Consider the following 26954-nt stretch of genomic DNA (forward strand, 5'->3'; position numbering starts at 1 on the left):
GTGGTACTGAACTCTACAAAGACAAAAACACAATTGATTACATTGATTACTGATGCGCTAATTAATGTTGATGTCAATGAAACCCACAGACTGATTTTAACTGGTCCAGAGCCATCACCAGTGGAAGTTAATGCTGGGTTATGGGGGCCCATCAACGACATCTGATACAAGCAAGGTGTGATGACACTGATGTCTTGCTGCAGCTGGCATACCAGGTACATACCCAATACATATTAACACCGATTACAACGGAAGAATGTTCTGGGTTCAAATTAGTAATTGACATAAGTGGTGTTGTCGCAGCTCACAACCCATATATAACAGATATGCTAACTGCCCATGCTCTAACTGGCTTTGTGACACAACCCCATCTCTTGCTTGAATTGGTAAAGGCCACATGCTGAATGTTCTCCAAAAGTTTAAAGGGATGCTTAAAACTGTTGGTGACCCCACTTCAGAAGAAACAGTTGTAATGAAACAGCGTGACACCTTTGTTTCTGAGCTATACAGCCAAGGGGAGAGCTCGACAGAAGGCTTGCATGCTCATTTGTGGAAGGAGCATTATAGCAAAGAAGCATATTGTTTCCAGCAAAATAGTAACAAACATGCTAACACTTTCTAAGTTGCCTCCAATACCCAGTGCACTGCATGAGCACACATCCAAACAGCACTATGGAAGACTGCCCATCTAATTAGTTCATGGACCCTCTAGATTTTGGATGGGAGATTTTTTCAACCACAACAGAGGAGTGCACACCTTGCAAGCTGCCACAAGGCACCCCTCTAGCACCTAATACGGTACTGAATCTTCTTATATCAGAATACAGTAGCGTAGGGCTTATTACTAGACATCTACAGCACCAATTTTGCTTTTTTTTTTAAGTCAGGCAGTGTAGATGTGCAGAAAATGTTGAAACTTCAAAGAAATTCAAAGCTCAAGCTTTTGGCAGCTCAGGAAGGGAGAGGGATGAAGCAAAGGGCAGGTTCGTGCATATGCCCAACACTGTGCATGTAATGTAACATGTGGCACAGTGTAAGTATGCATGTGTAATATCGCTTACTCCTGTGAGGTCTTAAGAGTGCTGGGCCAGTGAAAGGACAAGCACAAAATGTTGGGGAAGGGGCTGAAGAAAAGTCAATTAGTGACAGAGGAGGAGAAAGAGAGGGAGTCCTTGCAAGTCTGTTGTAAAGAGTACTAAGATAGAGTGAGTACTTTGTACATTTGAAATATTGAACTGCTAAAAATTATAACAAAATTAACTCATTTTTCTAGTTTAGAGAAATATGTAATTGCATATACTTGAAGGAAGCTTAATTTCAAATAAAAGAACACAGTTGAGATTGCCAGGAACACAAGTTCTGCATAAATTGCCAGACCATTTCCAACAGTCTAGTGTCACATATAAATAGGAAAGGCTGTAAGGGAAATAGGAAAGGCCTTTCTATATTGAGTTATCTATGGACACAGTCGGTGTTGTGAAAGCTGGAAACTGCTCAGGCATTCCAAAATGCAGACAAGAGATCCCAGGAGCGTTCATTCTCCACACAGACAGGATACTGCATGATCCAGAACTTTAATTAAAAAAAAGGGGGGGTACAGTTCTATGTGTAGAACCTCAGGGCAAGCGAACATCACGACGCACAGACAATCAGTTCTACACAAATTAATTTAGCTATGCGTACACTGTCGCTATATGCATGTAGACCATACTGCCTAAACAGGGCTTGAGTCTTTAAAAATGTTTTTCTGTAACTGTCTGCCCACATATGAACTTCTCATATTTTAATTAAATTCTTTAAAAAAATAAATTATTCTAAAACACTTTTAGAAAATGGTCATAATCAATATTATCTTTCAGAAAATATGTAGTTTTGTGCTACAAACAAATCCCCTATAACTCAAACCTACTGAAAGAGAAAAATAGTTAGATAAGCTGATCCAGTTATCACAGAGTGGAGTAAAAGTATACACTGCATCAGAAACAAAACTTCTAAGCCAGGAGTGTTTAAAGTTCATTCCACATAGCTCATTTTATAGCAAACTCCTATTAAATGTTTTCAAATATGTGCACAGAAAAAGGATTAGGCTGGAAATTATCCTACCTACATTTACTTGGAAGTAAGCCCCACTGTGTTCAATGAGCCTTGCTCCCAAGTATGTGTACACAAGACTGCAACCTTGGAGAGGAAATAAATTTGTTCTGAAACTTGCAGAAGTTCAGGGATTAAGGGAAAAGGATAACGATTCCGGGTTGTGATTTTATTCAGGGCCATGTAATTGTTACATTAGACGTAATTCCCAACATTTGGTTTTGACAAACAACACAGGAGTGGCTGCAGGTGAGGTAGAGGGGAAGATAAATCCGTTTTAATTTTTTGTCAAGAAACTCCTATGGAGTGGCAAACTCGTGTTCAGAAAGAGAGCAGCTCCATCTCATATGGATCAGAGCCCCAGGTGTCAATTCTATGGCACAATCATATGGCCGAGGGGGACTATCAGCCAATTCACCTCTTTTGTTTCGAATACATCTTTAAAATCCTTTTATTTGGTAGTGATGGAAACCATGGTAGCTAATGCCAAAGGACCAGTTGCAACCTTGCCCTTTCAAGGTCAGCAGTTCCCCTGACAATATTCCAAAAAAAATATTACCTCTCCATGAGGCCAAGATTTATGAGGATCATGACAGGACAACCAGGCCATTTCCAGAAGCAGTAAAAAATGTAGAACCATAGCCAGGTAGAATATAGTTCTCTATATTCCTGGCTTTTTAGAGTCAAGGTATCAGTCTCCTGAGTAACAGGTCTGGAGGTTAGCAAACTGCCATCAATAGCCTCCAGTGACAGGGTATTCCAGGAAGCGCATCAGAATCTTGTGCCTGCATGCAAACGCAAAGTCCATGAAATTGCTGGAGGCCCCTGAGTTGATCATCACTGTGGTCTGTAACAATTTTCAAAGATAAGTCATGGACGTAGCCAAGGTCAAGCACGCAGGATAGCAGGCAAGTATAATCAGAATCCAGAGGTGTGTCAGGCAGAAGTCCAAGGTCGATAATATTGAGGTCCAAACATTAGTTAAGGTCAGAGAAGACCTGTGGTTTTCTCCCGAGGGCCCAGGCTCCCCCATGTTTCCTGACAGAAGTGGCTCTATCGTTTCACCTGTCTCAGGGAGTTCTGGCTCCTCAGAAGAGGAGGATCCCTCCAGCAGGGGCATGACAATTACCTTCCACAGCTCCTGAAGAACTAAATTGTTTCCACTATATTCTGCTCCTTTACACATGGTTTTTTGCAGTCTGTGTGGGTGACCACTGAACAATGCACTCCAAATTAAAACTATGCTATAACAGTGGTCTCCAAACTTTTGGGGCCCATGGGTGTATTTCAAAATGTGAAAAACTGTCATGGGCATCACCACAAAAATGGCTGTTGTGGGGCCCTGTCTAATCACAAAATACAAGTCATTGGCCCAAGAACAGGGAGAATACAAGGTAGAGGCTGACTCGGAGCAACAAATGCCACAGCACAACAAAATGCCAATTTTCCAGAAAAAAATGGTGAGGCTCAGAGAAACACATTCACCTTCCCCCAGAACAACCCACTATGGGTACGAACAACCTTACAACATGCCATGGGTTCTCAGGGTGGCTTGTTCGAGAAAAAGAAGCCACCCTGCGGAAAACACACCAGGTTCGACAACCCACCATGGCTGGCAGCCCATGGTGGGGTTGTTGTGTTGTGCGAACCCAATTACTAGGGTTCCTTTCTGCACTTAACCTCGGTTCTCCTACAGTGTAATAAGGTCAGCACTAGCAATCAGAACAGCTGGGCAGCTGGGCAAGAGGGCTTGCCACTCCACAGCACTTCCCTTTTACTGCTGCCGACTTCCTCTGAAGGAGAGATGAGGGAACCATCTGTGAAAAATCTAGCCCAGAGAGAAGGCTGTATTTAAGCCAGGCAGCTCTGGGCCCTTGGAATGCAGCAAGACCAGCACCAGTATTGTGGATTAGCTTTATTCATGGCTTGAGTTTGCTCTGTACTTGTGTTACATTTAGATTACACTGCAATACTGTACAGTGACCATTCACCAAACGGTTGCCTTGCACTGATGAACTCATTAATATAAGTAGTGTGATTCAAAACAATCTTTGTCCCTGTTCAAGCCCCAGGAAATAAGAGCTGAACCTCTTGACTAGAGATGTGAAGGCCCAGAAAAAAGCGGAAAAAAACCATTTTTTTCCAAGGACCATTCCACACACACCCCGCCCTGAAAAATGGAACAGCTTTGGATTATGGAGTATTTTTAGAATTTAAGACAAGGTGTTTATATATTGTTACCAAGCCTTTAGTCCCCTCAAATTATTTCTAAAGACTATGTAATAAGACTTTTACAGAAAGACTAGAGATGTAAAATGTCTGCAAATAATGAAGCCACGGGGAAAGGGTTTTTTTTATCCTCTCTGTAAGATTCTCAGCAGTTATTATTTCCACTTATTAAAAATTGATCCAATGTATTTTTTACTGATAGACATTTTGAGATCCTCCAAATCATGCTCAGTTTCCCAATATGTGAATAGTCACCATATCATAATATGTACATTCTTGTGAATTTTGTTCAACAGAGTCCTGGGTTTCTGGACTTGTCTTCCTTTGTCTCCAGTTCTTCCTGCTACTTCTGGCCTCTAGGATGATTCAGATGTTTCAGGGACTACGTGCTAAAGTTCCTTCTGTCAGACATAAACTAGGAATCTAAAATGTTCGCCCTGTTCAGACATCACGCTAAGCTGTGATGGTTAGCATTTTTGAGCTAACCATGATGGCTTAGCGTGATGTTCTAACAGCGTTTTTTCCAGCCATGGTGGTTTATTAACCATGGGCTACCCACACTCACTAACCACTTGCTGCAACATGGTTAGTGGCCCTGACCATGGCTTAGTGTGATGTCTGAACCAGCCCCCATGGCTGAGTGTTACCATAGAGCTCTGCGGCAACAGCGGTCAAAATTGGCCCAGTGCTCCTGCAAGCACTCCAGATCTCCATGGTCAAGATCAGCATAGCTACACATGATGCGGCAGCTGAGACCCAACCTCCTCGCTCTCTGTCCCTGCCCGCAGTACTATAATTGGAAAAGTACACAGGGGGAGAAGATACTTTTGATCCCATGCTGCTGTTATTGGCACAGTGATCTTTAGCACTTAGCACTCCCAGGCACAAGCACCTGTGTCTGCCATGATAAGGGAAAACATTCCCGCCCATCCAGCAGCTGGCGAAGCAGCAGCATCCCTGCCTCAAATGGCATGCCTGCCTGCAAACTGGCACCCCCCAGCCCCCATTAAATGGCCACCCACAGCTGCTGAGGCACCAAGCCCCAAGATGGCTGCCTGCAGCAGCTTCTTCCACTGAGGTTCCAAAATGGCCACCTACAGCAGCTGCCAGGGCACCAGGTTAGGGAAGGCTGTCCTAAAGCAACAAAGTGACTTTAGATCTGTAAAGAGTGGTTTAAAAATAAGTATTATTTTTCAATTTCCCCCCAAATTTCTGTTTTCTGGGTGGGGACAGGAAAAAAGCTGCGTTTTTCCCATGGCTTCAAAATTTCCAGAAATTTTACATCTCTACTCTTGACAAATTGTAGTTCTCCATTTTGTGTTGAATGTCTTTGTTCAATGGCCACCTTAAAATCAGTGATAGAGTGGAGCCGTTCACATGACATGACAGCCCACCATGAGTTATTTAACCTCAGTGAGGCTGAAGTGTGCAGCCACCATTTTGGATGTGCAAGCCCTGCTCGGGGGTTGTTGTGTTGTGAGAACCCGGCAAGCTTTATGATTATTAAGCACATAGAAAAAGAAGCATGGCTTTTGTAAAGGAAAATCTGCTTCATCAACCTTTTGAAGTTTGAGTATCCACAAGCATGCACATGGGGTGATTTAGTAGCCTTAATATAGTTTGGCTTTAAAGAAGCATTTGACACTTTGCTAAAAGTACCTTTGTAAATGAAGCAGGGAGACAGCCTTCCTCAACCTGATGCCTTCCAGATGTGCTGAACTGCACCTCCCATCATTTCCAGTCAGCATGGCCCAGGTTGGGGAAGGCTGCTATAAGAAGTCAGGCTCTCTTATTAAGAGGTAGAAGAATATGAGACACTCCTCCCCATTGTAAGAACTATGGATTTGGGTCCTCAATATTCTGTACTAGAAGCAATTCCATTTAACTTGTTCATAAATGATCTAGAGTCAAGAGTGAACAGTTTATTCAGGATAATGAAAAAGCAAGCGGACTGTGAAGGGCTCCAAAAGGATTCCTGGTAACAGAGTAAGGGAACAAAATGGAAAATAATATTCAGTGTAAGTGTAAAGTAAGGTACGTTGGGGCAAAAAGAATCCTAACTTCAAATATAAAATGATGGAGTCTAAACTGGTGATGACTAACCAGAAAAGATATTGGCATCATGGATAGGTAACCTTAAAGAAATCATTAACGAATTGTGTGGTACTGGTGAAAAAAGGAAATTCTATGCCAGGGGTTAGGAAAGGGTTGAAAATAAAACTCAAGTATTCTGATGAAGTATTCAGGGAATGATGAAGGAGGGAAGAAGCTGCTCTATGAAACTAAACTTGATGCAACATCAGCTGGGAAGGGATGGATTCAAGAGGTTGGGCTTCTGTGATGCCTATAAATGGGCAAGTGCTTCATCTAAGCAGAATCGAGGACAGTCAGGCTGATTACCTCCTGAATTAGCCCTGTCACTTACACCTAGTGTTTAACTGGTATTTAACATTTGGCAGACTGGATCTAAGAAGGCCAGTTATTCTGATGAAATGAACTCTAGTCTATGAAAGCTTATACCACAATAAATTAGCCTATAAAATGCTACAGGACTTTTTTGTTTGACATAAAGCAGATACAGATTACAATTTTTGCATTTCCCACTTTGTAATAAAACCCTACACTTACTAGATTGTTCTTTTAAAAATAGGTCTGCAACTATACTACATTAACATTCAGAAGAGGCATTTCCCAGTTTTTAAGAGGTGTTTAAGGCAGTATTGTAGTGACATGAACAATAAAGGTGGGCACCCAGGTTATTATCACTTTCATATAGTGTATCTTGACAAAAATTGATTAGCCTGCACTCAGTTAAACACTGGCAGAATTCTGATTTAAGATCTAGACAGAAAGCTGTAAAAGCAGTGAAGGTCACTTCTCCATACTCAACTGTAACAGAATGTGTAATTTACACTAAGCAGGATTCTCCAGTTACTCCATCCTTTAACTATTTACTATGTTACTCTTAGAATGGAGCAGCTCCCCAGAGCTATAGATCTTTACCCCACCCTCTGATTGCTCTTAGTATCCTTTCTATCCTTTTGTCAGTGCAGTTTCTACATACGCAAAAGCCTGCCGAATTTGGAAGCTTCATGTGAAAAATACTTACCTGATACTGAAGAAAGCCAAAATATTAGCTCCCAATGGCTGATCTCAGCCTGTACCTCTTGATCTAACACTTGAAGAACTGGAAGCCATCCCTTGCGACATTCTCTACCTTCCCCAGTGCCTGCCTCTCTCCCCACTGCCCCGCCAGGACTAGAGTACCTGTGAGAGTACACATGCCTGGTCCCCTCTAATCATTGAGGCCCCCCCAAAATCTTTATCAATTTCCACCAGCAGACTTCTACACTTTCTTTTAATACCATGCAACACATCTACCTATGTCCCATTAATTTCAGTGTATACCAAGGACCACAACCTTGGGTTGCAATCCTAACTTATTTGGAAGCAAGCCCCATTGGAAATGAATCCTACTGAATTCAAACAAACACAATTTGGGCCACATCAGAATTGTGAACCTTCTGAACAGCCTCAAAGTCTACTGCCAGCACTGGTCATGGTAGCCTCCCAGTAGTATATTTCATGTCCTTGCATCTTACCATCAGAACGCTTGAAATGACACAACTTAGTATCAGCACCATACAAATTAAGATGTTCTTGCTTTATTTATGTGTTTTCCCATACAAAAACAGCAACTGATTTCAGTAAAAATTCTATAGTTTTACCTTAAGAATGAATAAAAATAGTAGAACAGTCGCCAAAGTTCTGTTCATTAATTCTTTTTAAAAAGCTACTGAAATTCTGCACACAACTATTTACAAGCACTAATTTAGATTACACCACCATAAAGTGGATCTGGAAACTGGGTCAGAGCTCTTTCTCAAAGAAAGAAGCCCACTTATACTCATTACCTTATTGTTATTGCAACTTGCATGGCAATATCAGAAGAAAACACAGGTTCATAAAATGCCACTGTCACATGCTGTCCAGTTCATTGAAATAAGAGTTACAGGACAGTGTGGAGAACTACTGCCTATCATTTTCCTGGTTTGTGGATAAGAGTCAATAACTGAGCAGTTATGCTAAGGGTGTCCTACTGTTTCATATTTCCAAACTACTGAAATGCAGCAACGTTGTCTGGGATCTTCTGAACTATAAATTGCTTTTACAGTCCCCTGCTGTGTATATGTAACTTAGGCAGTTGCCCAATTCCATATAGCTCATGTTTTATACTTTAAAAACATAGTCAGGAGAAACATTGATTGTGATTTCACACCTGCCATACCCCAGCTCTCCAAACCATTAAACAGAAAGATTTCTGACTTGTCTTTGAGACCATCAGACAGATACATTCTTTTCTTGAATAGGAGCTTGTAGAATGCATTCTTATAGTCATGAAGTACAAGTATCACAGTCTAACATGCCTCCAGCTCAAATTCATCACCAGCCAGGTGGTCAATGCTTCTCACTTTGGTGGGTGTGCCAGTACAGTTTTCCTAGAACAGAGGATTAGACAAACAATTAACACATCTTGGAACTTCATAACATTATTGGGTTTAGTGCAAGCATCTGCCAAACTTAGGAAATGTAGTGTATTTTCACCAGGTATCACATGAAAGCGGGTCAATAGCCCTGAAGGCTGACAAGGCGTTTTTCAGTTTTCACAATCTTGGGGTACTTCCACCTCAACCCATTAAAATTATTCATAAGAAAGCCCTGCATGTCTATTACCCACTTGCCTGTACTTGCCTGATTACCCACTTCTCTATATCTATTGCCCTCTCATTCGAAGCTCACTCCACTGCCATCATCACACCCCTCCTGCAGTCACTCATATAACTTAATTAATTGACCACAGCCTGCTTTCTCTGATCATTTATCACCAAGAACTCACAGCCTCTTTTCTCCTGGGCCATTTGTGCTGATGTTCTTGACAATTGGAATGTTCACAAACTTTCATGTCATTTGCTGCAATGTCATATATTCTAACTGTGGGCATATATGTATGTGTCAGCCTGTGAAATATTTATAGTGTAATTTACGTAATGGATGTCAGTTTATTTAGGAGAAAAAAACCCACCTAGCAAAGCAAGGGTTGTGTACTGACATCAAAAACTTTGGGGGAGGGGGTGCGGGGAAGAGAAGGAAAAAAGGCAGGCAATTGGCATGATTGGGAAGTATAGCAGGATGAGGTGACACAAACAAGTGTCTTAAAGGAAGGGGAAACAGATTAGGCAGTATGCTGAGAAAGAGGAACAGAAGAGGGAAGGGAAGGGGGTGGGGACACAAGGAGAGAACAAGCTCCATGCAGCGTAGAAAAAAGAAGGGCTATGTATTGTTCGTGAGGGAGTTTGTAGAGAGAAACAGGTACTGGGTTGTTCACATAATGGGCCATTCGGCTACAAAAAATTCAGATAGTGTCTTTCTAGTCACGTAGTTCCTAAAGGGGAGGCTTCCTGTACCCTGACAGAATTTGAAGAACTGTGTGTTCAATCAGGAGAATTAGGGAACGGGATCCTATCAAAATTATACTCGTTGATGCTTCGTTCTACCACATGGGACTTGTGCAGTTTAAAGCCTGTTTGGGAGGCAGATTTGGTATCTTCAATATCTGATACAAGCTGGAAAGCACTGTGGTCACAGTTCCCACTCTGCACCATTTCTGCCAGGCTTAAGAGAGAATGCAATTAAAACTTTCCATAGATGGTACTGAGTAACCCACTTAGATTACATCATATGTACTCCACTTTGTCTCCTAGCTGTTGGTGAGGCTGTAACACTATAGGCTCTTGGATGCACATGTGGTGGGAATGCTCCAGGGTCTATGTGTTCTGGTCTCAGATGTTTGGAATAGGTAGAAAAATAATCTATAAGGACTTGTTAAACTTCTTGTTAACAGCAACCCATTTATAAATTACTCAGCACTGGAAGTCAACAGCAGGTTTTACTTTACAACGTTGGCTAACGAAGGTTTGGCAAATAGCTCTCTGACAGAGCATCTGACACATCATAGAAGACTTCTTCAAGGACTTAGCAAAAGGGACTGTTTTATTGAAATCTGGTCTCCCTTCTTTGCATTTGTGAATAGAGGTGTTCCTGAATACCCCACCCACCCCGGAGACCCAAAAGTCTTTTTGGAGGGATTTAGTTTATTGCATTTGTTGGTACCACAGAATATCTTTAAGTTCCAAAGCTGAAATTTTATTATTTTCTGTGAGTGTGCATTGCATTTATATTTATATGTAATGAGTTTATAATATGTTGTATACATTTTTAAAATAAAATAAAAAATAAAAATAATGGGCCATTTCACAGGACATGACAGCCCATACCCTCAATTTTATTTATTTAAAATATTTCTTAGCTGCCTTTCAGGTCAGAAGCCCTCCCAAGGCAGCTTACAACAATAAAATACATAAAATCAATTAAAATACTAAAAGTGATAAAAAATAAAAACAATAAAAGCCAACAGTAAAACCAACCACGATGTTAACAGCAGCAACAGCAACAATACCAGTCATACCAAGAGAAGGCCAAGGTAAAATAGTATGTTTTCAAGGCCTTCTTAATTTATTTTATTTATTTATAGTATTTTTACTATAATGCAATGATGGAGCATGGCAGACCTCCAATGGCAGCTTGTTCCAAAGTTGTGGGGCTACTGCAGAGAAGGCCTTCTCACATGTAGTCACCCGTGGTCACCCACTTGACTGCTCTCATGGGTGGGCAAATGAGAAGGGCCTCTCTTTCTGATCTTAAAGTGCGGTAATATGGGTGAAGGCGGTCCTTCAAGTAACTTGGTCCCAAACTGTTTAAGGCTTTAAAGGTCAAAACCAGCACTTGAAATGGGCTCAGAAATGCACCGGTAACCAGTGCAGCTTGCAGCACAGTATTGGCGTTATGTGTTCGAATTGCCTCGCCCCCACCAATACTCAGGCAGCTGCGTTCTGCACAAGCTGGAGTTTCTGAACTGTCTTCAAAGGCAGCCCCACATATAGCGCATTACAGTAGTCCAGCCTGGACGTGACTAGTGCGTGGATAACTGAGGCAAGGTCCATCCTCCCCAGATAGGGCCGCAGTTGGCGTACCAGCCTAAGCTGGTATAAAGCACTCCTGGACATTGCAGCTACCTGGGCTTCCCCAGTTAGCTCAGAGTCCAGGAGGACTCCCAGACTGTGCACTTGGTCTTTCAGGGGGAGTGCACTCCCACCTATGACCAGTTGTAAACTTCCATCCGAAGTATTTGGTTTCCCAACCCACAGCACCTCCGTCTTGTCTGGATTAAGTTTCAGCTTGTTCACCCTCACTCCTCCCAAAACAGCCTCCAGACACTGGTTCAAGAGTTCCACAGCCTCCCTGGGATGTGCATGTAAGGCCCCAGGCCTTAACCAAGCTATTAGTAGTTTTAGAGTGGCTTAGATCTATAATGCTCTCTGCCTTTGGTCAGGGGGCTGCTGTTTTCCCTTAACTGGCCTCCTGATGTAGCCAGATGATTAAAAAAGGTGAGAAGTAGCTCCAAGAACATTCCTCGCTAATGAGGAGAATGTCTTATCACTGATGAGCCTGAGAAGCAGAGTTTATCTTAAAGCTACGGGTGGCTATACTTGAGAACCAAATGCTGTTAGTTTATGCTGAGAATGAACGCTAGGGGCACGTGCTGCTGAAACGCTGCTTATTGCTACCTGTAGAGTATAAGACCCATTGTACCCAGTGGCTCATGGTTCAGAGAAGCTGTCTGATCCAACCACTGGGTATGCCTGTTTGCTGTAAGTTAATAAAGTCTCCTTGTAAGCAAACCTTTGAGTCTGATTTATCAGTATTTTGGCACTTCTAACCTAAGAGTTCAACGCCCACAGCCAGGGCAATACAGTGCAGATGGAAACGAGGTAGAGCTGAGTATCATCTGTGTACTGATGACATTTCAGCCTGAACCTCCAGATGACTTCCCCCAGCGGTTTCATGTAGATGTTAAAAAGCATGGGGGACAAGATAGAACCTTGCGGCACCCCACAGACTAATGGCCATGGGGTTGAACTGAAGTCCCCCAGCACCACTTTCTGAGACCGCTCTTCCAGAAAGGATCAGAACCACTTTAAAACTGTGCCTCCCAAGCCCAATCCAGATAAGTGATCCAGAAGGATACCATGGTTGATGAAAGCCGCTGAGAGGTCCTGAAGAACCAACAGGGTTGCACTCTCCCCATCCATTCCCTGGCGTAAGTCATCAACCAGGGCGACCAAGGCTGTTTCCGTCCCATAACCAGGCCTGAAACCTGATTGGAATGGATCTAAATAATCAGTTTCATCCAAAAGTGCTTGGAGTTGTGAGGACACCACATGCTCCAGCGCCTTGCCCAAGAATGGCAAATTTGACACAGGACAGTAATTATCTGGAACCATGGGATCTAAATTTGGTTTCTTCAGCAAGGGCCTCACCACAGCTTCTTTCAAAGCTGCAGTGACCTTGCCTTCCCTCAAGGAGGCATTTATCACCTCTGAGGTCCAGATATCCAGCCCAGCAATGGCAGATTTCACAAGCCAGGATGAACAAAGATCTAAAGGGCAAGTAGTAGGCCTCAGTCCTCCAAGCAGTTTGCCCTCATCCTCAGGTTGCACAAGCTGAAAGGTATCCATAACATGACTAGATGGTGCACCAGCCCTGTCCATATCGGATTCTGTCAAAACCATGTCATCCAAGTCAGCACGAATACAAGCGATTTTATCTGCAAAGTGTCTGGCAAATTGTTCACAGCGGGCCATTGAGGGTTCGAGCTCTTGTGTTCCAAGGCCTACACCCAAGAGACCTTTAACCACACGAAAGAGCTCCGCTGGACGACACTGAGCAGATGCAATGTGGCGGCGAAGTAGGATTTCTTCGCCATCATCACCACCACAGAATAAGATCGCAAGTGGATTCTTACCTGTGTTCGATCATATTCACTCCGGGTCTTCCACCATTTGAGCTCTAATCATCAACACAGTCATTTCATTGCCCTCAGCTCCTCAGAATACCAAGTACTGCTGTACTTGCCGGCTGCAATTATGAATATTCAACCCCCAACCAGGGGTTGTCATGTCATCCAAACCTGGCCAGCAGAGGGTATACAAGCCTCGCATAATCCTATAACAGCTTGCAGGTGATGTGAGGATTGTTTAACCTCGTCAGCTGGGTTTGCACAACACGACAACCCCCTTTGGGGGATGGTATTCATAATGGCAGCCAGCATGCACTACAGCTCCCCAAGGGTAAATTAACCCTCAATGAGTTGTTGTTTCATGTGAACCAGGTCAGTGAAACAACCCACCAAATCTCTGGCTCTGAACTGTCACACACACGTATATACTTAAAACCCCTGGATAAAGAATGTTTTATATAGTACTTCAGAATGACATTTTTTGAACTGCAGCCTAATTTGAGAAGCATAGTAGACTGTCCCTTTACATTACCAATACTTGATCGCCCCCAGACCTTCCGAAATTGCCCACCTCTGCTCTAGCCCAATAGTGCGCCACTAACATTGTTATATGTTGGCAGACAGGCTAGTAACCTTTGCCACTTTATTGCAAGGTTCAAGTAATCAGTGGCCTAGAACACTACTGGTTGTATATACATGCTGAACTAATACTAGCTGGGTATTTCTGAGCTTGGAAGTACTTACATCATTGTCCTGAGAGCTTGCTTGCGACCCAGCAGAATTACTTCTTACAGATTCTGTTTCCATATCACCAAGATCGACAGTACTACAAAAATAAAACAGTGACGTAGAAAAAAGTGTTTCGGACTTTAGCATAAAGGGGATTATCTGATTTAGACTATCATATGCTTCTAGGCATAAATCTTCGTTTTCTGTTCCACACCAATTCCTCAAAATTGGCTGGCTTATTTGCAGCAAGAATTATGTGAATAAAATTATAGATATGAATCATGACCACCAATTTGAAGGATAGGACTATCAATGGTTACTAGTCCCAATGGCTATATGCTACCTCCAGTATAAGAGGCAGTATGCCTATGTACACCAGTTGCTGGGAAACAAGGGAGAGAGGGTGCTTTTTGCACTCATGTCCAGCTTGTGGGCTTCCCATGGGCAGCTTCTGTAAGATGGGCCCTTGGTCTGATCCAGCATGGCTCTTCTTATGTACTTACTCAAATTCTAGTTCTTAGCACAGTTCTGTTAGCTATATTTAAAATAATTGTACCAGATATCCATATGGTCACTTGCTCATTAGTTTTTGTACAACTGAGTAATGAGAGATGTGCTAACTACTACTACATCACCAGAACATGTCATGGAGTAAGTAATATTTAAAATGGTTATGACACATCAGGCTGGATCAAGTTGTGTCTTTGAGTGTATCAATTATGTTGCCAAGCAACAATGACCTCACCTTAACTCCACAATATATTATGTGCCATAGTAAGTGATGGGGGGGTGAAAAATCTTCCAAAATGGAAAATTTCTGATGCTTTATTTTCCTGCAGAAAATTTTGTATTTTAGAAGTTCATTAGTAAAAAATAAATGGACGTCAATTGCAAATGCAGTATTAGGCAAGATTGGCAGTGTTCAAAGTTGCCCTTGTGCTTATGCAATTGACATAGCACGCGCAATAAGCAACCTCTGGCTCAACAACTCTGGCAAAATAGGAGATGGCTTAAGTGCAGATGGAGAAAAACTCCTAGTGGATGCAATCAAACACTGGTGTGTGCCTATGGTCACATATATTCAGGGGCAGTGAGGGTGGCAAAGCAAAATCTTGCTGCCTCTATTGCATCCTCTATCTGCTGCCAGTGGACTGTTTTTAGGGTCGTCCAGGGCCCATTACATGCTAGCCCTAAGGACGCTGTCGATCTGAGGCCCGATGTAATACATTTGCTGGGCACTTCCAGGATAAAATCTCTTGCATCCGCTGGGACTCTAGTGTTAACAGCAGGTGAATCAGGTGAGGTATCCAGAGCACAGCCTTGTCGAGTTTTCTTGGATGAGTTGGTACAGCTTGAGGATGTTGACAAGGTGCTTGGACAGGTTGATGCAACCACTTCGGATTCTTGCCCCTCTTTGGTTATAAAAACTGGTTGGGAAAGAACAACCAGCTTGGCCAGGGAGGTGATTAACACCTCTTTGGTGGTCCCAGGCCAACTGAAAATGGTGGTTGTGAGAGAGCTCCTGAAAAAACTCTCCCTAGACCTGGAAAACCTTACTTTTAGGCTGCTGGAAAATGTTCCTTCCCTGAGCAAGGTCCTTGAGTGGGTGATTGCCAACTAGTTCCAGAAGCTCTTGGATGAGACAGTGTCAAGAATGATGGCCTGTTTTCCACTGTAAGATTAGGTCAGGCTGTCACGTCGGATGTAACCACCTAGGATTGTGTGTTATCTAGAAGCTCCTCAGCCCCTTTGCTCAAGGCCGGGCGCAGTCCCTGCTAATTGGGAAGTGATAACAACTGGAGTTGATGGGGAGTTCCAGCCTCTTGGGAGGCAAGGGTGGTCCCCCCAGGTGCTGAGCCACTGATTGGCTGAAGGAAAATCTGCCCTGAGTTGCCATGGCTGGGCTTCAAGAGGGCTGAGGTCGAGGCATGGGGTCTCCCTTCATCCTGGTGGTCCTAGACCTGCAGACCGCTGGCTGCTATCCGGGGAGATCCATACTTAAGGTATGTAAGGATAAGCCAGGTAGATTTATTATTTTGCTTGGGTTGCGTTCACAAAGCTCACTGTTTATAGTTAAGTGATTTGGCTTTGTACCCTCTTGTGTAACTTGTTGCTTCCATTCTTCCCTTTCCCTCTACCCTTTTATTTTGATTCTAATAAACCTTTATCAAACCTTTAGTTGGTGTGATCTCTCTGCATAACCTCAGTGCTAATTTCAGTGCCTCTTGGCTTAAGAGGGTGGCTACTGGGTATTTTGGAGGACTGAAAGGCCAGGTTTGGTCAGTCCTGTTTTTGGGAAGGGGATCCCGGGATCAGGTCCTGAGCGGTCCTACATCGCAGGGAGGTTGGGGCCGGTCCCGGCAATACCTTCACAGACAGGTTATCTGGATCCATTTCAGTCAGGGTCCAGGCCGGGTTTGGGCACGGAAATGGCCTTGTTCGCCCTGTATGATGACCTATGTCAGGAGAGAGACAGGGGGAGTGTGACCTTGATCTCGCAACAACTTTCGACAGCATCGACCATGGTAACCGTTTGGGGTGAATAGGGAGTGGAAGGTACTGCACTGCATTGTTTTCAGTCCTACTTGGAAGGTTGGCTCCAGAAGGTGATGCTTGGGGAATATTGCTTGGCCTTGTGGATTCTCCAGTATGGGGTTCTGCAGGGGTCAGTTCTGTCCTCCAAGCTGTTCAACATCTACATGAAAATGTTGTGTACAATCATACGGAGTTTTGGGCTGTGTTGTTATCAGTATCCTGGTGACACACAATTCTAGTTCTCCTTTTCATCTTCATCGGGTGAGGCTGTGGACTGAATGAGAAACTGAAACTCAGTCCAGACAAGACTGAGATGCTGTTAGTGGGTGGTCTTCTGACTGGATGGAGGATGCTCAACCTGTTCTGGAGAGGGTTGAGCAGGCCCCAGGTTTCAACCTTCCTCTTCTCTCAGGCATTTGACAGTATATGTTTTAATCAGATCCTGGATTTTTCTTATTGTTGTTTAAAACTGTTTAAATATATGTGTGTCTCTGTGTGTGCTGTCTTGTTATGTTTGTATGCAAACGATTTTTAATACTATGTATAATGTATTTGTAATGGTTTTTAATCTTTGTAAATTGCCCAGAAAGCTTTGGCTATTGGGTGGCATAAAAATGTAACAAACACCAATAGCATAAGCTGGCGCTATTAGTGTTGTGCTAGAAGTTGCTTATGCTAGCACTACATCAACTACATTAGTGTAGCGGTCTCAATATTTTTCAGGTGATTATCCCTAGCAAGTATGTGAGAGTGAGTGTGTGTGTCACTGAAATACATATATGTTGAAATAGAACAAATCGGTAGCGACAGTGAAACTAAAGGTGTCTCAACAACTTCCAGGGAAGAGAGTTGCACTCTGTTGAAATACACGAATGGTTGTCAGCATATCATGCACAGTTCTTTGGGTTGGCTGGTAAAATATATTAGTGTCAGCAGTTTTCAGTACCTTTGTTTTCTTAAATTTAAATTTGCCACCAATATGGATGGCTTTAAAAGGAGGTGATGGCCACCAATTTGGATAGCTTTAAAGCGGGGTTAGATAAATTCCTGGAGAAGGCTATCAGTGGCTACTAGTCCTGATGGCTATGTGCTACCTCCAATACCAGAGGCACTAGTGCTACCTCCAGTACCAAATGTAGTATGCCTATGTACACCAGTTGCTGGGGAACATGGGCAGGAGGGTGATGTGGCTTGTGGGTTCCTGCTTGACCACTGTGTGAACAGAACGCTGGACTGATGGACTCTTGGTCTGATCCAGCATCACTCTTCTTATGATCTTAAGGAAGTACATACCGTTGCCTCTAAATTTTTACAAATATTCCATAAGGCTGTTTTAATTTCCCCCCCTCAAATATCTGTGGTGTATTAGGACAAAAAAATAACATGGGGTACTTTAATTTTGGTTACTAAATACGAGTAAAATAAACATGCTAAATTTAAAATTCTCCTATGCAGATTAGCTCAATTTGCATGGGAATTTTTTTCCAGAAAATTTTCCAATTTGAGATTTTCCAAAAAAACCACATCACTGGTCTTTGTAGCACACTGTACATTTGTTCTGATAATTTTCTTTGGGATTTTCTAGGATTATTCAAAGATTGTATAACCCTCAAATAATCTACAATGCCCAGGTTCACACGATATGACAAGCTGCAGCACACCACCACCGCGCAATTTGCATCTACAAAATGGTGCTTGGCAGGTGTCTTGGAGCCCCGCGAGTTAATTAAGCTATGGTGGCTTATTGATGCCAAGACTCTGAGTAAGACCATTTAGTTGCACAAGAAATGTCCAAAACTTTTTAGAAGAACAAGCTGTTAGTTATTGTCTAGAATAGGGGTTCCCCCTTCATAGGTAGTAAATGCCCATGTTTAAAGTCAAATACTTATCACCTGAGAAATGAGTAAATTGTGTAGCTTTTTTTGAGAGAGAGAGAGAACTGCCTTTATATTGCAAATGAATGTCAGTGTAAGCAAACCCTCCAAAAAAGTATTCTTATTTTAAGGTAATATCCCCTGCGTTTGTACCATCTCGCCCGATGAGTTCTGGACAACTTGAAAGCTTGCACACTTTTGTGGTTTTTTGGTTTATCCTAAAAAAGTTATTGCTGAACTGTGGATTTTGGATTTTTTTCTCATGGACCTACTTTTGGGGGGTGGGGGTTGCATGTGCGTGGACTCAGTATATTATCCTGGGGAAACATAAGATGGTGACTCCTGCAGTGGGAACAAAATGGCTGTAATGACTTGCTAGTCCGTAGCTCACAATGTCAAGCTGGTAATAAATATAATTCATGATATGTTGAGCCATATCTCGAGCAGCAGATATTGTCCCGTAGTTCATATTTTTATTACAAAGAAAAGATGCCTTTAACTTAATGTTCATGTAGCACAAACCTTAGAGAAAATCAATGGGGGCTAAGTTCACCTAACTGTGCAGTGTATTGTGGCCTATAAGCTAAACATGCTTTAAAATGAAGTTTGAATTACATTAAATGTTGTTTGGGGATGATTTTTTTTAAGCTTATTTGAAGAAATAAAAACAAACCCTCATTTTTTAAATCAATTTTTGTGTACTTTGAAATATAGCTGCTACTTACATTATTTCTGTGTCACTGCCTTCCTCAGCAGGAGGGTCCCAAAAATGCAAAGCAACCTTCCACAGTTTGATTTGTTGGTCCCAAGATCTTCGGCTATACTTCTTAAATTTATTTGGAGTCCTTGGATGGACCCCTGGAACTCGTAGACATCTTTAGAACAAAAATTAAAGCAATTTAAATGCCATTTTAAAGCTAAGCTTTTCTTTCATGCCAAATTCAGGAACGAGTATTAATTTCTGCTACTTGTAATATAGCCAAGATTTCCCTTTTATTGCTGTAATATTTCCTGCCTACCATCATCATTAGCAATTTAGCACAGCAATTTGATACATCACAAGGTAATTGCCCAAGTAATCACAAAAGCCCATAATGTTCTCAACACATTAAAAAACCCAAGCTTACTTCGGAACTTCTCGAATATATCTGTCGTATGCCAGTGTGTTCTTTCCATAATTTATTTGTTTCTGTCTCCTCATGAGAACAGCCTCATCAGTCTCAAATTCTACTGCTGCAGTGGACTCCTTGGAATCAGAACTGAAAAAACAGTATGTTGATTTTCATTTTTAATCTACCCTGTTTCATGGCAGGTTAACAGCACCACACAGAATGAAATCTGCAATGTATCTCCATGCCCCCAAAGAAATATATCCCTGTTCAGGGTTACAGCCTATTTTAGACTTGCAGAGAACATCTTTTTTTTCTTTCTTTCCCACACTCCTAAAACTTTCCCCCAGTATGCTATGTAGCCTAGCCTCAATTATCGATGCTCTGGTGGCAACCTCCAAATTAGACTACTATAATGTGCGTTACATGGGACTGCCTTTGAAGACAGTTTGGAAATGGCAGTTAGTTCAAATAGTGCTGCTAGTTTACCAACTGGGACTGGGTGTTATATTATGCCAACTGCACAAGCTTTTGATTCATTTCCTGGCTCAATTCAAAATGTTAGTTTTTACCTTTAAAAGTGCTTCAGGGTTTAGGACCAGGGTACCTGAAGGACCACCTTTTCCACGTGTGCCTGCCTACAAATTAAATTCTTCAGCAGAGGTCTTTCCTTACATTTCTTTGCCATCTAAGGTGTGATGGTGGTTCATTGAAAGCAGTTCACCAATCTCAATAGCGGCACTCAATTTTGGAATACTCTCCCCAGAGAAGCTCTCCTGGTATTTATGTTGCTATTTCAGTGCCAGGCAGAGCATTTTCCTAGGTTTTTAAAACTAAGATGGTTTTAATCTGGTTTGAGGCATATGCTACTTGTTTTTAGAACTACTTTTTAAAAAATTACTGTTTTCAACTCTGTGGATGCAATATTTTAAATATTATTTTATCCTGAAATTTTGTAAGGTACCATGAAAACATGTTCAAGTGAACATCTGGTTGGAGCCATGGTGTCCTGCAGTAACTTGCAGAGCTCCGCCGGTTGCTTATCTCAAACAGCTGGGACAAGGTTGAGAAACCTTTTTATCTTCCCCTGGAATTAAAGGGGGAATCTTACAGTACCATCTGGAGGAAATCTTGGAAGAACAGCTGCTTCTGCGAAGAAACAGAGGGGCTGAAATCTAAGATTAGATGCCGGAGTGTCATCTACTGAATGCTGTTTGAAACTCCTAAGCAAGTAGGAGACATAAGGACAAATGGCTCCAAATAGTATTTCTGAATTTAAACTACCAGCAATATCTGAGGACTTGTAATTAAATCTGCATGTTTGCTTTTTTTTGTTTGTTTCTGCAATTATACTTGCTTGTTGTGCTTTTGAAAGTGGAGGATGGCAGTACCAAAGGAAAAAAGGAAAGGCTTGTGGACGCCGCCTACCCCCCCCCCCCCCCACTGCTCTTTCGGCAAAGGTTTATAGAAATGCCAGAGATGAAGAGGAGTTGCTTGCTTTGATAAAAGCTATGTCTTCTCAGCTACCAGAGCAGTCAAAGAAACTCGAAACAATTCAGGACTCAATTATTGCCCTTCAGGGGGCTGTGGATTTAATTAATACCTCTTTTCAAAAGATGGAAACGAAAGTTAATGCTCTTGAAGATTGGGTTACTGCTCCTGAAACGGCTATCAAAGCGTCTCATAATATTTTGTCTACTCGAATTTCTCAACTAGAGGCCTTCACACGCAGAGCGAATCTATGTATCCTTGGTATTAAAAACGTGGCTACTGATATAGGTTTGGCTGAATTTATGGATAAACTTTTGCATGAGCTATTTGCTTTACCATCTGATTTTTTTACTTCATACTGAGCATGCATATCGTGTTACTGGTTCAATACATGGCACTAAAGGGACTGTTATTGTTCAATTTTCACGAGTCTCCACAAAAAATTATCTTATGCGTCTGGCAAGAGAACGAGGTGAGCTTCGGTGGGGACCAGCAAATGACAAGATTATGCTCTTTCCTGATTATACTGAAGAAATGGCTGACAGAAGAAGGCAATTCACGAAGGCAATAAGTTTGGCAAAGCAAACTAACCTGCAGTATCATATTAAATATCCAGCTACATTTTGTATTCTTTCTGAAGGCCAGATGAAGAGATTTTTGGATCCTGATGCTGCTGAGTCATTTTTAATTAGTATTAAAATTAAAATAAGGGAACCAACTCTCTCAGCCTCTGGAGTTGGAACTTAGCCATCTTTACTGTTCTTTTGAAGTGTTGTTTGGACTGTAGCTGATAAGTTGTCTAGGCAGTATACCAGAATAAATGTTTGCATATTTTTCTTTTCTTTCTCCTTTTTTTGGTGTTAGATTGTAATAGAATAACTATTTGTGTGTGTAAAAATATAAATATATTTTTAAATGTGATACTACTTAAATTAAACAAATGATTTGCTTTTTTTAAACTCCCCCTTTTTATTAGTATTATTATTATTAATATCATTATGGGATTATTATTGTTACTATTTCTTGCTGGCTAAACTTTTAATGTTTATTAATACGCATTAACTGAATGGTAACATATGGCTAATGGAAATGGATTGTTTGCTCCTATTCCTTTGCTAGAAGACTGTTTGGATATTTGGTTTGTTCTTATTGAAGTTTAATATAATTCCTTCTTTTGCTATCCTCCCTTTTTTCTTTTTCTTAGAATACTGTAATGTTGGAAACTGAAGATTCTGATTATGTTGTTGGTAGTGTTTATTTCATTTATAAAAATAAAATAAAAATAGATTAAAAAAAAACATGTTCAAGCGCAGGGTAAAAATGCTAATGCTTGACCGAGGAGAGAACCCACAGTCAACCAGATGAGGAATGGAAAAGCTCTTTTATAGCCAGTCAGAAGCACAGTATAGTTACTACAAGATCACAATCAAACCACGAACATTTGGAATCAGCATTTCACCAAACACTACAGAGTGTTTTATTCTGTATTATTTATTCTAAGTTTTATTCTGTTTTATTTAATCTAAGTTTTATTCTTACCTTCCAGTAGACAGCTTTCTTTCTCTTCCAAATTCATTTATCAGGAGTTTTCTTTTGAATCTACAAAACATACTTTTATTTAGCACACAATTATTTCCACTATTTTTATTACCACCGTCTGTTATTTTCACATCCATCTCTACTGCAGTACCAACATGTTCACACAAGGCTGTTAACTGCTGGAACTGTGTGTTAGGGCACAGTCCCTTGTCATTCAGACTCATTTAGTCAATACTCTGTTACTATACAATTGAGTAGGGTTATTCATCCTTTACATAACCAGAATAGTTACCCCAAGGAATGAAATTAAAGCTTCCCTCAAAAGATATTTATACCTGACATTACTATCATGGTCAGGTTAAAGCTATGCTGCCATTGTAACAGCTACAGCAATATCGTGGCAGCTGCCACCAAGCATCATATACCTTGGCCATGACAGCTTCAAGCTCAACAATCCCGCTCCTGAAGTGATCTGCCAATATTAACATTATGTTGGCACCAAGTAGATGGTGCAACTCCAACTATACTTAGGCAAAGGCACTAGGAGCTACTGCTAATCCCACTGGGCCCAAACTGAAGCACTGCTGCTGTTTTAAGACTTGTTATCTAACACAAAGTAGCAATTTGACATACCAGAGCAGGGAACATACTACCTTGCATCAGATCCTGTGCAGCGTTTTAAAGTTTAACTAAGTATTATGGAAAATCCTCATGAGTCACACCAAAATGTGGTGTGGGGAACAGCATAGTGGGGAACAATTTTAAATGGAGAAGTGAAGGAGTGCCGAACCTTTTGTTTGCTTGCTGCTTTACCCTCAACCCACTGTTTTTCTCCTAGCCAAGCTTAGTTCCTTAGTGGAGCATGCAGGAGACTTAGGGAGCAATCCTATCTAGATAGGCAGCCGCCTCCGAACTCGGAGGCGACCACCTATCGAAATCAGGGCAGGAGAAGCACTGAGGGGTTCGTTCCCTCCGCGCTTCTCCTGCCCTGCTTTTTCGGCCAGACAGCCCATTGCAGCTGTCTAGCCATGGGAGGACGGAGCAGGGGAGGAGGCTGCTGTACGACACATAGGATGTGTCGTACCAGCATTTTTGCCCTCCCCGCCCCAGAACACCCCCAGCCACACCCCTTTCCAGCTGCTCCGTGCTCCTCTTGCATGCACGGAGGATGGAGGCAGTGCAGAAGGGGGGGGAGCCCGGGCTCCGAGGTCAGTTCCAGGAAAACAACATATCCTATGGCTGTCTAGCCGCTGCCTAGCAGCCATAGGATTGCTCCCTCCAGAAATTAAACAAAATTATGAAAACATGATCTGCATCTTCTCAGGTCCCCACAAATTCAGGCTCAAAATTCTTACATCAGAAGATGGCCCAACACCGTTCTTAAGTCCGATTCAAGAGTATGTTTTTGACACTTATTTATTTATTACATTTATATCCCACCGTTTTTCCTCCTTAAGAAATCCAAAGTGGCGTACATAATCCTTTTCCTCTCCATTTTATCCTCACAACAGCAACATTTTATCCTCACAAGTGTTTTTTTTAACACTTAAAAAACTTTTATTTTTGGCCACTTACACATGTTTGTAGTTGATTTCTTTATGTGGATATAAGTTAGCCTGATCTTTGGATATGTGCTTGCCTCTGTTTAGGAGAGTGCTTACCCACATACTTCCTGCACCAAGATAACCAGGCTGTGTTCAAGGGAAGAGATTCCATCCTTCCACTAGCACCACCTAACTTGTCCTTCCATGTCTGATCTACTTCTGGAAAGCTAAATCAAGTATGAGGAAGATGAAAGCCAGGGTTTGAATGAGAATGTACCCATTTCATCCAGGAGGGCAAGCCAAGAAACATTTATTGGGCCTTCCATAATCCAGCTTTGGATGGAAGAAATACTTTTCGGCATCATAAGCCCAGTATGATCAAAAGTGTGAAGCCAGAACTAGCTTCTGAAAATAAAGACTTTGATTATGAAATAATGATATGTGGTTTGATCACATATTATTGTACCATTGGGAAGGATATTTTATTTTGTGTATTATCTACAAAGAAAAGAAAAAAATATGGTCAGGACCAGATCTAAGGCAACACTGAACTGAAGCAAGACACTTCTCTAGACGATTAAGCAAATTCCCAGACTACTTTTGTTCCACTGGGCTTACCCCAAATGGGTAGCTCTTCTATCATGTTTTGGCTGCTCCACCTACTTTGTACAATGTAATGCAATCATTGCTTTTTATGTCATATGAAAAAAGCCAAGGTTCAAAAGAAATGGAAGTTGTCCACCTTGAGCAAGGGAGGCAACAATATGATATTCTTGACTCACTGCGTCCAACTACATCAGCTATAAGTTTTGCCAACTCTACAGCAGCAGGCAGCTAGAGTATTTTCATTTCCCCTACAAAGATGTTTAGTGAATTACACATCCATACCTTGCCATTTCTTTATTAACATTTGTCCTCATTTCATCTTCTTCAACTGCAGTCCCCCAGTCTGAACACCTTGAACGGGGCTTATGGCCTTCTGGTGTTGTGAAACTGAAAGCCAAGTCCCAATAAAAAAGGAATAGCAGAATTATCACAATGTTAAACAAACACAGTATCAAAATTGGCTTCCTACTACCAGTCCCACAAATTAAACCATACAATCCAAATTTAGCTTATTTATTTGTATAGTTAACATACATGTATAAGTTCCTCTAAGACTTTAAGTCTAAGCCTAATACTGTATATTCCCATACGTTTGTAAAACACCTAATATGCTGCTGGTACATAATATGTAATCAAATTACTCCATTTCACCTTTGAGTTATAAAATAAACTGTAAATGCACTTAAATAAAACATATTTGGGGGAAATATTTCTATATACCTATCTGGCCTGCTGTCAAACAGATTGCACACATTATCATCATCAGAAGTGGGCAAGCTTGGATCATGTGTGTTTCTGTGTTTGCCATCTGCACCACGCTTCCTTCCTTGAGTCCAACGATTTGGTGGTCTGTGAGAAAACAATCAGAAAATGAAAACTGATGGACACTGAACTGTCCCTAGAAAAGCTGAAGTCACAATTGGATTGTTTTATTTCCTTTTAGAACCTCTTAAAAGCTGCATTCCAGATCTAGCATATTTGCTAGATTTATGATTTAGCTATTTGTCCAACACATTTAGCACAGACACCCAACTGTATATCTTATATCATAAGCAAAACTGTCCTCTCAGCAGCCCTGCCAGCTATGTACTCTGGCACCCACCAGCATGTCATAAGTACTGTATTTAGGCCCTTCTACCTTCCTCTCCACTTCCTTTCTCAGACATTCTATTTCATCAAGTGCCCTCATCCAGCATACTGCAGAGGATGGGCTCGGAAGATATGTTCAAGTTTCTGCTTATCACAACAATTTCACTGGGTGACTTCGGTCCAATCGCTACCTCACAAGAGAGTTGGAAGAGCAGATACTCTGGAACAGGTGTTATCAGTACTACCCCACAAACACTGTGAAATACCCTTCCCAAAGAGGTCCACCTAGCCCCTACTTTATTTATTTTATTCTCTCAGGCCGTTTAATCATCTGTAGACTTCTGCTGTTTTTAAAAAAATATTTTATCTTCTTGATATTTTCAGATCATCTTGTCGTGATGCCTGTTTTAGCCTCTGCTGCTTTTGATCGTTGCTTTTAACAGTTTGGTTATTCTGCTTTTTATTTTATTTACATGAATATGGACTTTATTTGGATTTTACTGTATGTTGCCCCGAGACCTATTAGCTATAGATCAACTAAGAGAAACGAATAATAAAATAAATAAGACACCCACCCACCCCCACCCCCACCCCGTGGTGCCTGGGGGAGTCTACCGCGCTCTCCTGCCCGCCTAGCTGATTGGAACGAAGGGCAACGCCTGGCACAGGCCGACCTGGGGCCCCGAGGTGAGGGAGACGCGCGCCTAAGCCTGAACCCAAGTGGCGGGACGCCTGTCCCAGGGCACCGACAGCGTTCCCTTCAGCACCAGGAAGACCCCGCACCTGCTATGAGCGCGACCGCCGAGGGGGCTCCGCTGACGAAACGACATAATGGCCTCCGCCGCGTCTCCCCGCAGGACAAAAGAAGAAGCCCCTTCTCCGCTGCCCGCTTCCCACTCCGAACAACTTCCTGCCCGCGCAACGGAACTCCGCCCCTCCCGGACGTTTCCCTGCCAGCTCTGCGAAGGCGCGTTGCAGTCAGGGTGCCTGGGGCGGGGCGGGGCGGAGGAACGGTCCTTCCGCAAAAGGGCCCCGTGGTATGACAAAAACGTCTCCTGTATTTCTAGATCAACGGTGCGGAATACTCCGGGTTAAGATACTTTCCCCCTAACATTGGCTTAGTTATGCACTCCGATGAAGAGCGTGTCAATGGGCCGCTCCAACCCTTGGCAGCCCTCCTCCCTTTCCCGCCCAATGCGCG

General features: G+C 42.1%; 1 protein-coding gene across 1 annotated transcript; it reads right to left on the reverse strand.

Annotated features, from left to right (window-relative positions):
* Positions 1-7963: 7963 nt before the first annotated feature.
* On the reverse strand, positions 7964-26653 carry SLBP (stem-loop histone mRNA binding protein). The gene is made up of 8 exons (XM_084845007.1): positions 26537-26653; positions 25385-25513; positions 24947-25051; positions 22515-22574; positions 19503-19634; positions 19101-19250; positions 13982-14063; positions 7964-8819 (listed from the first exon to the last, which is right to left on the reverse strand). Exons 1-8 carry the CDS (start codon positions 26581-26583, stop codon positions 8739-8741), a joined length of 786 nt encoding a protein of 261 aa, XP_084701133.1. The 5' UTR covers positions 26584-26653; the 3' UTR covers positions 7964-8738.
* Positions 26654-26954: the final 301 nt, after the last annotated feature.

The sequence above is a fragment of the Heloderma suspectum genome, chromosome 3 (genome assembly GCF_057233095.1).
Source record: "Heloderma suspectum isolate Gila_16-S chromosome 3, 16-S_ref, whole genome shotgun sequence".
NCBI classification, from domain to species: domain Eukaryota; kingdom Metazoa; phylum Chordata; class Lepidosauria; order Squamata; family Helodermatidae; genus Heloderma; species Heloderma suspectum.

Excerpts from the sequence above, each read along its gene's own strand:
- SLBP (XM_084845007.1), bottom strand. The coding sequence starts at position 26,583 with ATGTCGTTTCGTCAGCGGAGCCCCCTCGGCGGTCGCGCTCATAGCAG. Across the intron at positions 25,052-25,384 it reads TTTGACAGCAGGCCAGATAG|TTTCACAACACCAGAAGGCC; the intron begins GTATATAGAAAT and ends CTTGGCTTTCAG. Across the intron at positions 14,064-19,100 it reads GGCAGTGACACAGAAATAAT|TACTGTCGATCTTGGTGATA; the intron begins GTAAGTAGCAGC and ends TTATTTTTGTAG.